This window comes from Balearica regulorum, chromosome 14 (genome assembly GCF_011004875.1).
Source record: "Balearica regulorum gibbericeps isolate bBalReg1 chromosome 14, bBalReg1.pri, whole genome shotgun sequence".
Classification (NCBI taxonomy): domain Eukaryota; kingdom Metazoa; phylum Chordata; class Aves; order Gruiformes; family Gruidae; genus Balearica; species Balearica regulorum.
This window is the reverse complement of record NC_046197.1, coordinates 11,495,315-11,508,219: the sequence shown is the minus strand read 5'-3', so window position 1 is coordinate 11,508,219 and position 12,905 is coordinate 11,495,315. Positions and strand designations below refer to the sequence as shown.

Here is a 12,905-nt window from a genome sequence, read left to right as displayed (position 1 = left end):
AACCTGCAACAATAGGTAACAAATGGAAAAAAAGACAGCAATAGCAAGAAGGATAGAGAGTGAATGCAGCAGTGCTCCGCTGTTGTGGCATTCTGCTAAACACACCTTCATTTGACTCTCAGCTGAGTTAATCTAACTCAAAATGCTTCACGTTTTATACATCCAGAGAGTTCACAACAAGAGATGGTGTGACTGACAGCAGAAGGGATGTAGGACTGTGGCACTGGTAAATATTACGCAGATTTGGGAACACAATTCAAACTGCAAATGACTTCAGCCTCTGAGGAGAATTAAGGGAGGGGGATGCTACACATTGCAGTGCGAGTCCCACGATACATAACGGAAAAGCCACAAATATGATTTCATAACTGAAAAGACTGTTGGAGGGTCTCGTGAGAGTAATAGCTCAAAAAGTTTCATGCCTTTATCAGAGTTGGTCATTAATCTGAGATGGAAAGGTGTCTGCTAGTACAGACAATATAAACACCATCTATTTCATACCATGGAACATTTTTTGCCAAGGTACTTGATCTGAGTTACAGCCTTTATTTTTTCAAGGATGTTACCAGGCTATGTTAATCAAGAAAGATGGTGAGGTAAAACTCTGACACTGGGAGGTCAATATTAAGAATTGGAGTTGCCCAGGTAACAATCTAAAACAATAAAGCAAAACCCAAATGCAGGCTGTACATCCCTACAAAGAGATAAAATGGAGGAATACAAGACAGCAGAAGAATTTACTGTGTTAGATACTATCATTTAACTCTGGAAGAAGGCAGTTCCTGATGAATTAGGATTTAATTTCCAGCTGACTTTATGGCATCTTTAGTGGTTAATTCAAACAGAGAAAATGGAGAAATGATAATTAAGCAAACAAAAGCCATAAGGAGAATCAGCTTTTTTCTAACTGCTTCCTTTCACTGTTTCATCTCAAAATCTGTCGGCTTTCCCAGGCTAGCTACGCCTGTTTTTAAAAAACAAACAAAAAAACCCCACAGTTAAATTAAGAATGCATGGAGGACTCTAAGGCATAAGACATTCAAGAACAATGCTTAAAAAAAAGGCTCTTTGTTCTAGTTTTGTAACAGTTTTGAATACATATCTTAGTTGCAGACTAAGAGACCCCAAGGAGCTTATTTTAAGGATATACGAGGAAATTTCTGGAATCAACTTGGATGTTAATAAAGTATGCAGAACAGGAGAGAAACAGTAGCTGAAGCTGTAAGACTAATAATATAAATAACTTCAGCGTCGATTGGAATTTTCAGAAGTTTCTATGGAAAAAACCCCAATTTCTTTCCTTAGGAGAAAGGTTACCTGTCACTAAAATAAATCTATAAATGGTGTGCCTCAGAGCGAGGTTGTTTATGGATCCTTCTGCTGCAGCAGACAAAATAACTTGGTTCTGCACAGAGCTAGTCAAGAGTATGTCAGTAGGGATAATGAACACAGACATTATACAGCCTAATCAAGAACTACTACACTGCATAATTGCATAAAAGGCAGCCAAAGCCATTGCTGAAACCTGTAGCAAAAGCACATATATACAAAAAAATATTTTTTCAAGTCAAGAAATAATTAGATTCTTTTTGAAGCAGTATGTGCTAGTGTTCTAAAAACATTCTTGAACCATTTTCTAGCAATAACTTTTGGGAATATTCTTAATTCATATTAATGTTACCATCAAAATGTCCTCGTGCAAAACAATGTCAGAATATGGCCAATGAATACTGCTACATAACCTACATCTTATTTCAAATATCAGAGGATGATAGCCTGCTATCACCGAGAGCAGCATTCCAGAAGCATTTCTTTTTCTCTCTCTTACTGTGGAACATCATTCTGTTTTCTTCAATGTTTCACAACCATTTGGCTATTTTCCGGCCTTGTGTGTTGCTTAGTAGGCTTTAGCAAGCATATAAGAATTATTTTCAAGAGTGATGGTGTACAAAGCAAAGGCTCAGGATAATGAGTTAGTAAAGCATTGTGTGGGTGGTGTTGGAGTACTGCAAATGGGATGGTGCTTCCAAAACCTCAAGAGAACATGCAGAAGCTGCTTGTTAAAAATGCAGCTCATTCCTTAATGGTTTTAATACTAATCTCTACGATGTGTTACCGCTGACTACCTGTAGAGCAGTGTTTCACCTGAACTCACAGTCTTTGAGGCTGAGGGGGAGGAACAGGTGAGCATAAACGGTCATGATGGTACCAAAGACCATTGAGTAGTCACTGAAGAAATCGCTCATTTTTGCTGATCTGAAAAATTCACAACACTCTCATATTGATTATACCACACAAAACCAGTAGATATTTGCTTCCAAACCCTGAGAATTGTTGCAACTTCTTCACAAATGTCGTGTATTTGTCAGTTGAATTGATAGCATTTGTGACATTTCTCCCATGTCAAATACATATAAAATAATCTTTGCTCTAAATTTACGAGGTTTTTTTTTTTTTTTTTAAACAAGGGTTAGTGTTCCAGGTATCACATTCTCAAGAACATAACAGTATCACAAGCTGCTTAAAGCTACTCTGCAAACAGGGTATGGCTCAAAAGAAATCAGCAATTAATTAGCCAAATTGGTATAGGGCTCTTTATGCTGCAGACAAATAGCGCGTTTGATGCACTGCAGTCTCACTTCTTTCAGGAGATACAGGCAGCACACACTGCCTTTCAGTCTAAAACACCACACTTTCTTTTTTTACATTCTGAGCAATACTGTTTTCTGATAACATGGGTGGGGGGAAAGCAGCAAAGTGCTTCAGGAAAAAGAAGTTTTTAAAACTGGAAGACACTTGGGACCACTTCCCAATGCCTGATTTATATATACAGAAGCACTTTCAAGTGGTGTATGCAACTGGGTAATCTAACTCTGCACAAGGAAAATGAAGGGCAGAAATAATAAGAAATGCAATTTAAATATTTTAGAAAGCTCTATTTTAGACAAACAAAACCTGGTGACTTCCCCTGCTCGTCCTCCCAGTCCCTACCCAAACCACTTCTCCAAGGGAGGGTCTGGAAACTCAGAACACATTTTCCTAACTTTTTCTAACAGGAAGGACTATTGTTGCCAGGTTCTTGGGTGGGTTTCACAGGCAGAGACTTTGGCTGGAGCCATCCAAGTAAGTAAATGGGTGATAGCAGCTGGTGAAGATGAAACTCCCTTGACTGATAAAAAAATTATAGAGTTTCTCAACTGAATATTATTTCTCTTTTGTTAGACAACCCTGTAATAAATTTCATTACTGTTCTTTACCCTCTCATGCACACACAGTGCCTAACATTGATTTAGCTTATGTATTTACCAGGTGTTTGACTTCATACTACATTAGCATAAACAGAATATAGGAAATAAGTAATCTTTGATGAAGCATGCCCATTCTATGCCTACTTGCTCATCCACTAAATTTTAAAGGGTCATTTCCAAAAGACATTTTTATCACCATTGTTGTTTCTAAAGTCAAATTGTTACTACTGCAGCTAAGCAAAGCCTCCTTTGTGATATCCTAAGAAAAAAAACATTATAAAATTTTAAAATATTTTTCTGACAAACTGTGTTCCAAGTCTTGGCACAAGGAAGGTTTATTTAATAGGAGGAACTCTGCATTTTAAGAACAATTATAAAAATAACAAAAAAGTTCATGTTTTCTTAATGTTATTTTACACTGTGATAAAAAGAACTAAGCTATCTCTAAGAAAGGCATAAAGAAAGCGACAGCTGTAAAGCAAGCTCTACAGTGATGTCCTCCCAGTGTGGAGGCACATTTAGAAGGCAAATCTGAAGATTCAGAAAGTATTTTAAATTCATGAAAATATTAACTTTAGGATACGAAATACATGTATGTAGATTATCTAAGACTAACCTTTAAAAAGGCTTTCTTTTCCAATGTATTCATTATGAAGGGAGGAATTGCTGCAAATGAGAAAAGAAAAGCATTAACCTTGGAGAAAAAGGCACTTTGTTTTAATTTTCTGTTAAGATGAACTAATACCATAATACAATTTTCACAGCCTTTTGTTGTAACCGAGCTTTCATTTCACATTGCCAATTGAAGATACTGGATTGGCATTCACACAGGTAAATTCTCCCAATAAGCAAAATTTCTAATTTCACACATAAGTAAACCTGAGCTTAGTAACTTGGCACTGGTCAGAGCACCTACTTCTCACTAAACTAGTTCCACTCACACAGAATTTCCCACCATTCCTTTGCTATCTGGATCTTCTCTGCAAAAGCACCCCAGGAGCTTTTCTGCTGCACGTTAGCATAACACTGTGGATGTTTTCACAGTAAGAAATGTGCATTTGTAAATACTGCCTGCGTAACTAAACAATTTGGCCTCTGAGAAAATCACTTATATAGAATTTAAGCGCTCTCTCACATTAGGAACTGATAGTCAGGAGCTGCACATGACTGCAGTTATTCTTACCCATGCCAGGAGCAGCCATAAGAATCCTTGATATAACCACCTGGGTAATTGCCTGCTGAGCTGCTTTTGTTGATTCACCCAGCCTGTTTCCGTTCTCATCCGTGACGGGGATTCCAAACTTGAGTTCCCTGTCGAATAAGGGGTAAACACAAAACAGTGACTGCCATCCATTTATTCACCTTTTTTTGTCACCTTATCTTTGTCCTCTTAAAATTGTCAATTATAAGAATTACGGGTTTTATTTTCTTTTCCAAGTTATTTCAAAAGGCAGAGAAAGATCTGGGGAAAAATATGCTGAAAAGCAAGCAACTGAATATTTGTAACAGCAATCTCCCACTTGAGCCTGGTGACATGCATTCCAAGGGGGGAAAAAAGGAGATGTATTGTTTTTGTAGTCCACAGAAAGGAAAGATTCCTTCAAAAAGCAATTCAGAAAATCGGAATTTTCTGGAAGCAGTTTGTCCTTTCCGACAGGCAACACAGGGAATACAGGAAGATTTATTTCACTGAACTAAACCAGAAGTCTTTGTGGAAATTCCCCTCTGGCATTCTAGTCTGAGTTTTCACTTCAGCCACTAAGAACATATTTGAAAGTATAAAATGATGCACAAAACAAATTACATTTCTGTAACTGTTTATTCTCCATTAGATCTTTTGCTCAAGTGCAGGGTTAGGTGTTAAACTCACATACTGGGGAGAACTTCTAGGGAAGTGAGAAGCCGACAGAAGGGCAGATATACTGAGGACTGCCTTTATTCTTCTCCTCATCTTTTATAAGAGATAAAATACTACCAAGGATTGAATTTCATTGTAAATACAAACTTTAAATAGTCCCTTTCATGCCCATAACCTTGTGTTTGTAAGAGGATGCTTTTCCTCTGTTTTTCCCCACTTCTATTCTTAGTCCTAGGCAAATCAGAATACATATGAAATTTTGTTTCTGCAAAAGTGCATATTTTTGTAATCTCAGATGCTTAAACAGAACTGCAGAGCTTGACTTCTATGACTAACTTCTGCATGTGGGATTTGAAGCACCATTTTTGAAATGATTGTATTTTGACAAAGCGGAGTTTGTATTTAAAGGGTCCATGTGATCAAGTTGTGAAGGACTGGTACTTGGTCTCTGAGATCTAAAACTGAAGAACTCTATGGATATTTATCTGAAGCAAATGAGGATGTTCTATTTTATACCTGTCACAATCAATCAATCAAAACAAGATCATGCATGAGGTTTTTGCAAGGTTCTGAAACAAGCTAAAGATACAGAACATGCTTTATTTAGTAACTTGCTGATCTAAAAACTCAATAACATCCTTTATTCTAGAATGAGTGATCTTTGTTCTTTTTCCTACCTTTGCCTCATCAGTGGAATGTTAATGCAGTTAGCAGCAGCAACAGCAGCAAAAGGAACAAACCGTCCTATAAGAGGTGAGACATGCTGTAAAAAACACAGTAAAAAAAGAAAAAAGAAAAGAAAAAATATAATTACATAATGATTTTATTTCCCAAAGGTCATATTAAAATGCTTCATGTGCTAATGACAGACCAGACTTTTTTCCCTTCAATTAAAGTTCAGTGAAAACTCACTGGTGGAGCAGAGGTAAAACAACAAACAAACAAGACATAAGTCACAAATACTTCTTGCAGAGTGAGCAGTGGCAGGAGACTGGAAAAAACAATCTTAATTTAGTAGCATCATTGCAGAGGAGCGTCAGCTTCTGAGCATGTCTGTCAGCCCAAAGGCAATGCTATATAGACCTTAACTTCACTGTCTCTACTGGCAAGGTCACAGCCAACGACATCCATACCAGCTGCTCTGCATCTAAGGGCACCAACCATGGAGGCTATTCATCTAGTCTAGCTCTCGTCTAATCTGAATTACTCTCCTTAGAATAGTCTCTCAAATAGCTTGCCAATGCTGTTCCACTCCCAGTATGTTAAAGCATAAGCAGAGGCATACAAAAGAGATTTTTGCTGAGTTTTTTTGTGTGTAAAGGACCCTTTTTTCCTGATTGTGTTGTGCATTTGTTTAAAGAATTTGAGTTTTCTGCATTTAAGAGTGGCACCTCCTTATAAGTTCTTCAGCCAGTCTAGAGTAGGCGTTCATGTTCGCAGAAGTGATACTGCACCTTAAAACCACACTTATATGGTTTATGGGATAACAAGTCCACATTGTTGTAATTACACATCCACTTCAATTAACTTTCAAATGCTATTAGGTACTTTCACATGCTATTAGGTACTTTCTCATGTAAAGAAGAAACTGCAAAAAAGGCACCTTACTAGATACAGTTTGTATTAACAAAACAGAAGGCTGTTTGATATACATATAAGGAGGACAAACTGTTTGAAATACATGTAAGACCATCTGCATGGGGCAAAAATAAGGTTGGGATCTAAAGAAGGGAGCTGCCAATGGCCATTACAGCTTCACCATGGGAGCTGTGCATAACATGACACAGACGCACAGGAGGAGAAATGAGCCGTTAGCATCTCACTGAACATCAAAGTCTAGTTAAGAATGGAAAAAAATGTCAGCAATACCTTTGTTAGTGCATTAAGTCCTAAAGCTGTTGCGACGGCACCCGTGGTAGCAGAAACATAGGCTGTTCCCAGCTGGCTAAAACAAAAATACAACCATTTGCACATGCACAACAACTACTTTTATATCCCTTTTTAAAATAATTACATTTTACACATGTAGTTATGCCACCTCAAAAGTTAAGAAGTAAATCTTTCTGTGACACTGCAATAAGATGCAGATGGAAGATTCAAATGGGACACTAAATTAAAAGCTTTTCTTTCTCTAGTGGTAAAAATCACATGCAAGCAACATTTTAACATCGAATCAGGTTGTTCTGGTTCTGTGTTGCTATCTGTTCAGCACCTTCTCATGTGTCTGGATGAACACTTTGAAGGATTTAGTTCTGTATTTAATTTCCTAATTGTTTAAACTAATAAAATCAGTTTGGGTTTCTAAGGCCATGTCTACGACAGTAATTAAAATCAACTGCACTGAAGCCATGCAGACCAGCTATACTGCAAACACCCAAACCCAAACCAAACTGCCCTAAATCATGCTTTGCTACTTCCCAGCTAGGAGGTGTCTGTATACCCTCGAATCCACTGCTTTCTCCCAGACATCTACAAGGAAGCCAGCCTCAAAACCAGGAAGTCAAGCACTGCAACTCTAGTCTCCTATTCACGATTTCTAGCTTTCTGCATCTACTTAATCTCCGCCTTTGCCTTCAAGGAGACACAAGTACTGTGCAGACCAGTTCCTTGAAGGCTCCTCTTTTTGTAAACAAGCACACAGTGCGGAGTGTGCTGTACTGCAGGGCACAGAGAAGAAGGGAACACAGAAAGACATCTGAAGGTCCACATAAAACACCAGCTTAGAAATATCCTGGTATAACACTAAACCAATGAGGCACTTTCAAATGGTTGACCGAGCAACGCAACACAGACTCCTATTAAATCCTACGCTGTTGAGTGCTTATGACCAGGTGCTTAGGCTTACCTTTAATGGCAGAAATGGAGCTCTCACCTGCATCAGACTTCTCGTCTGCGCATATCAAATTAATAATAAGCACAGATGAAAAAAACCTTATCCCTCTATCACCTCAAACTTTAAAGCCCAACCATGTTTCAGTACATCAGAGAGCAATTCATAAACAAATCAGAAGTATCTGGCTCAGTGTCTGACCTGACAGTAATTGGGGCATCACCGCTCCTGTTCGTGTAGTTTACTATAGCATTGAAGGACTGGTTAATCCACTGCCAGAAAACTACCGCTGGTGTCGTTCTTGAAAAGAGAAACAACTATTATTACTAAAAATACAGTTGAATCAACAGCACAGAAAAATGATGGCAAAGCAAGAAAAGACAGTGCAAGCAGTAATCATGCAGAGGTTCTTGTTTATCTGAATGAAACAGTACAGTCAATGAGATACTGTCTTATTAATGAAAGTACAAGCTACTTCTAAGAATAGAATTTAAAAGCATTGTAATTAAATAGCAATATTCACTTGGGATGAAGATTTTTTGTAATAATTTTACAAATGGTTATACTGATAAGTAACAAAAGTGACAGTCAATTTGTTTCACAATATACCAGGCTATCATGTGGAGGGATGAATGCTTTTGCTCTCAAACTAGTAGTATATCTAAACAATGGGACAAACGTAATGAAAAAGAAATCCTCAAAGGGCCATTAAAGAAACCACTACCTCTGGATCAGGAACTTCCTGATCCACAGATAGTTGGAGGCTAGGAGACTATACAGGGGAAAAGTGTTTCTTCGTATACTCAGATCACAAACTCTGCCCCAGCAGAAACACCACTGAAGATTCTGCTCCACCAGAATTTCAGTCAGGGGAACCAGGCCACCAAACATAACGTTGCTACTGAAAACTATTTCCTGATCTAACTTTTCATAGGGCTTTAAAGCTTATACTTAATTAAATTATTTAATAACACAGGCAGCAACTGTAACAGGAACGTGGTTGTCATTGGAGGGCTGATACGGAAATTACAAGTGCTAAAGAAGAAGCAGTAGTTGTACGAATGATTCTGTAACAGGCGGGAAAGCAAAGAGGAGATGTGAGAGTAGGTGTGTGCGTATCATGAGGCTTTGGTTCTGAAATGGGAAGATATGTTATTTCTTTAAATTGAAAAAAATTGAAAGATTCAGGATATTTGAAAGTATATTCTATTCCCTCTGGTTTCCAGTATCTGAATCACATACCAAAGTAATGGTGATAAACTAGCTGGATTTTTTCCATCACTACTGCTGCTGTTCTTCCTTTCTGCATGTGCAACTTCTCCTGACTGATCTTTTTCTGTTTCCTTGCTACTGGTGTGTAGAGGATGTTAGGCCTGCTATAATTTAGGCATGACTCACACTGCCTTCCTGCATGCCCAAGAGCCCTAATGGATATAACGAGGTATTTGTTTCTTTCGGTGATCAGCAATAACCAGAACACAGTGATGTGCAGTAAGATGACGCTACACTGTGTCATCCAAGGACTTCTACATGATCCTGTTTGCACTGCTGAGGGTTTGGTCCAAAGAAACCAATGTCTTCTCGGCTAATAAATCGCCTAGTTTTAAATCTGAGTGACTACTGATAACGCAAATAAAAGGTGCATAACTGCTGTAAGTATTATAGTAACAGGACATGCATAAAAGCATAAGCAATAAGCAGGAAGCAGTGCTTGTGAATGGGCAGCTGTACTGATGGTTTTATTTATATTCTTGACTGTTTTTAAACACACACGTATATATGCAGCATTCAAAATGGCTGTGCTTTTCTGGAGCGTGAGTCAAAAATTTGTAAAATCTCAGCATCAAAACCGCTATTGTTATTTCCTCTGAACCTCCCACCAGTTCTTGCTAACAAAGCATTGTGTCACAAACATATATCACGATACTGGCTTCTGCTGTGGACTTCACTGTACTGGTGATTCAAGAACTACTGAGGAAATGGAAGGATCAAACAGGAGCTGGAGAAACTCGATGACTGATGGACTGAAGCACACTGAGTACTCACTTGGCAGACAGAACATCCTACATGCCATATCTCTAAGGTTAGAAATTTCCAGGTATCTCCTCCTCTTTGTCCTCCACATAACTCCCCTACAAGGATGGGATTTTGGAACATTCAACTTTCCCAGTTTGAGGAAAAGTGAGATGGTGAAGGACAGGGGCTAAGGGCTTGTCTCACAAATACTTCCAGAACAAACCATTAATCAGTGTGAGGAAATGCACAGAGAGAAGAGAAAAGAAAGCAATATTTTACATTTAAAAATATTTATTATAAATCTTCTAAAATGCTCTTTTGAGAGTAACATTGATTTTCACTTATCTAATTTGTAGGCAAATGTTTTATGTGTTATATTGCCATTGCTTACCTATAAAAGGTCATCATACAACCTGTGATAGTCATGTTCATGGGTACCTGAGCTGACATTCGGCCAATCAAGACCATCTTTTCACCAGTGTCTGGGTGAAAGGCTGAATCATAGATATATTTTGCTCTCCACAAGTCATCTTCTGTCAAGCCAGGTGCCACAATACCTTGTCTAGGGACAAGTTAAAAAACAAAACAAGACAACAGCAAAAAGCACAACTGTTATAAAATGCTGCAACCTCCAGTGACAAACATGGTATCAGGGGATTTTGGGATGTTCATACTAAGTTAATCTGGTCTCATAGTTAGCTTGTAGATCTTCAGCTTTTAAATGGACTGGTGAAATAAAAAGAATCAAAACTTCCAGCAGTGGTTATGTTGGCTGAGTTGATATATCCGGCACCAAATTTCTATTTACTCCATCCTATACTAGATTTTAGTAGTATAAAACATGGAGCTAAAATCTTTGGAGTCATTAGCATGAAACTTTGAAAGTTTAATTTGCAATATTTAAGAAACTACTTGCCCCAAATAACGTAACACATAAAAGGAAGTTTTAAACTCTGTTGTCATATTAGCTATTTTCAGAATTAGATGCTTCTGTATTTCAGAATGCTTAACAATAGGGGGTTCTCAGATGACATAATTTCCCCATTAATTTTTTTTAAAAAAACCAAAGAAACCAAAAAATCTTTCAAGCTCTGAAATGAGAAGAAAGAGTGGTGCAATGAATACAGTGTTTCAAATATTTTCTTTTAAATATATAACCATGTACTTATCATTAACATAGACTTTTTTGGGCCAGCAGTAAAAGTGATCAATGCCATACCTGTAATCATGCACAATTTTTCTTGCATTTTCCAGCTGGGCATCAGATAACAAAATATTCCGGGGATCTGTTACAGTAAAGAAATGACTAGCTCGTCCAACAAAAGTGCTTTGATTCCATCGGGGCTCCTTGATATTAATATTTAATGGTATATCTGCTGACATCTTCAAAAACTCTGCGAAGAAAACATGAAAATTTGCATTTCAGAATTCCACTTATTTCATAATGTATCTAACCTGCAAGATGAAAAGTGGTTTATGCTTAGAGTAGAAAAACCAGACAACAAACACCAAACAACTTGCAGAACTGAGGTTAAAAGGGGCAAGTGTATATCCAGAAAGCAAATGATGTCAGATATCATCATGGGTTTTAATGTGGTTGGTACTGATAGCAGTAAAAAAGCAAGAACTTAGTTAAATGTCTACAGAAATGGTTCTGTGCCTGTTTCCTCAACACACTTATACATTACATCTTTGTCACAGTATGAGTATTTGTTTACGAGGCAGAGGTACATAATATACATGTATAAATATCTGAAGATGAGGCAGATGCAAAGGAAGTACAGAAATTTATTACTAAATAGCTGTACTAATCAGAAGTCTGCTTTATTTCAGTGATGATTAGTGTTTGCTGAAAATATTGTCTTGAAGGGAAGAAGAGATTAAATACTTCAAGAGATGCCTGAAGAGCTGCTATAAAGTGCAGTGACAGAAGAAATATTTAATAAAATCCATTTAACTTCTCTGGCATAGCAAAACAAAACAAAAATTAGAATCACAAACTCAACAATTTCTTTTAATAAATGTTGTTTCTCTAAATCCATGTTTTAACAAAACAAAGATTATATAATGCAACAATTTGCCACATTATGAACACATGACCAGATCTCTTAATGATACTTCAAAGATGGTTAAAGAACTACAATGAAGGGCACTAAACTAACCCAGTTGTGCATTTATGGGGCCTAAAGCCCAGAAAATTAAAAATTACTTTAGGTTGACTAAGTTTACTTCAGCATCTTATGAAAGAAGGACAGTCCCTGCATAGCACAAGCTATATGAACTTTAACTTAATAGAAATTTCTGCAACATATTCAATAGCCAGGTTAACAAAAAAAAAAAAAGCCATCCTCCATTTGCAATTCAAATGGCTGAAGCAAATTTGATCTATAAAAATAGATATCACATAGCACTTTAGCTGTTTTAACAGGAAAACCATCATCACTGTGCGGACGACTGATAGATACGGTGTAAGTCACCACTGAAGAGTATTTTCATTTTAACTCAAGAACACCATGAAGTTGTCTGAGACATTTTGGTTAATTTGATGAAACATATAATGTAGAACAGGAAAAAAAAAGTCACAAAAGAAAAGTAATCATGTAAAGTGTCTCCATCATAAAAAAATGTGAACTTCGTGGGAAAAAAAGGAGAGATCATTCACAAAATCTGAAGAAGCAATTGCCCATCTCTCAAATGTAATTATGATCCTTCTCCTCTACCTCAAGTGGAAAAACTTTGAAGTCTTTGGGAAAGTAAACTTCTACAGAAATAAAGGCTTAAGTCTCCCCATCTATCATAACCAGCCCTAAATCACCAGCTTTAAGCAACAGAAAAGAGGAGAAAACTAATAAATATTTAGAAGACACTATAGAACAGCATTTCTAGGAAAAACAAAAACCAAAAAACCACCAACTCCCCAAAAAATCTGCTCTTGAAAGTGAGGTAAATCAGC

At 37.3% G+C, this 12,905-nt stretch overlaps 1 protein-coding gene across 4 annotated transcripts in view; it reads right to left on the bottom strand.

Moving 5' to 3' along the window:
• The window catches only part of SFXN1 (sideroflexin 1), a 46,674-nt gene that overhangs the window by 3,581 nt on the left and 30,188 nt on the right, over positions 1 to 12,905 (bottom strand). For 3 of the 4 annotated variants that reach the window (XM_075766736.1, XM_075766737.1, XM_075766735.1), the window contains 7 exons: positions 11,172 to 11,346; positions 10,344 to 10,514; positions 8,138 to 8,236; positions 6,976 to 7,051; positions 5,784 to 5,869; positions 4,432 to 4,559; positions 3,865 to 3,914 (listed from right to left, as the gene is read on the bottom strand). In XM_075766736.1, coding sequence (XP_075622851.1) covers positions 3,865 to 3,914; positions 4,432 to 4,559; positions 5,784 to 5,869; positions 6,976 to 7,051; positions 8,138 to 8,236; positions 10,344 to 10,514; positions 11,172 to 11,335 — 774 coding nt within the window. In that variant the 5' untranslated portion in view covers positions 11,336 to 11,346. Of the gene's footprint in view, positions 1 to 2,155; positions 2,257 to 3,864; positions 3,915 to 4,431; positions 4,560 to 5,783; positions 5,870 to 6,975; positions 7,052 to 8,137; positions 8,237 to 10,343; positions 10,515 to 11,171; positions 11,347 to 12,905 lie in introns of all 4 variants that reach the window. The other variant, XR_012837787.1, reaches the window with a different exon arrangement.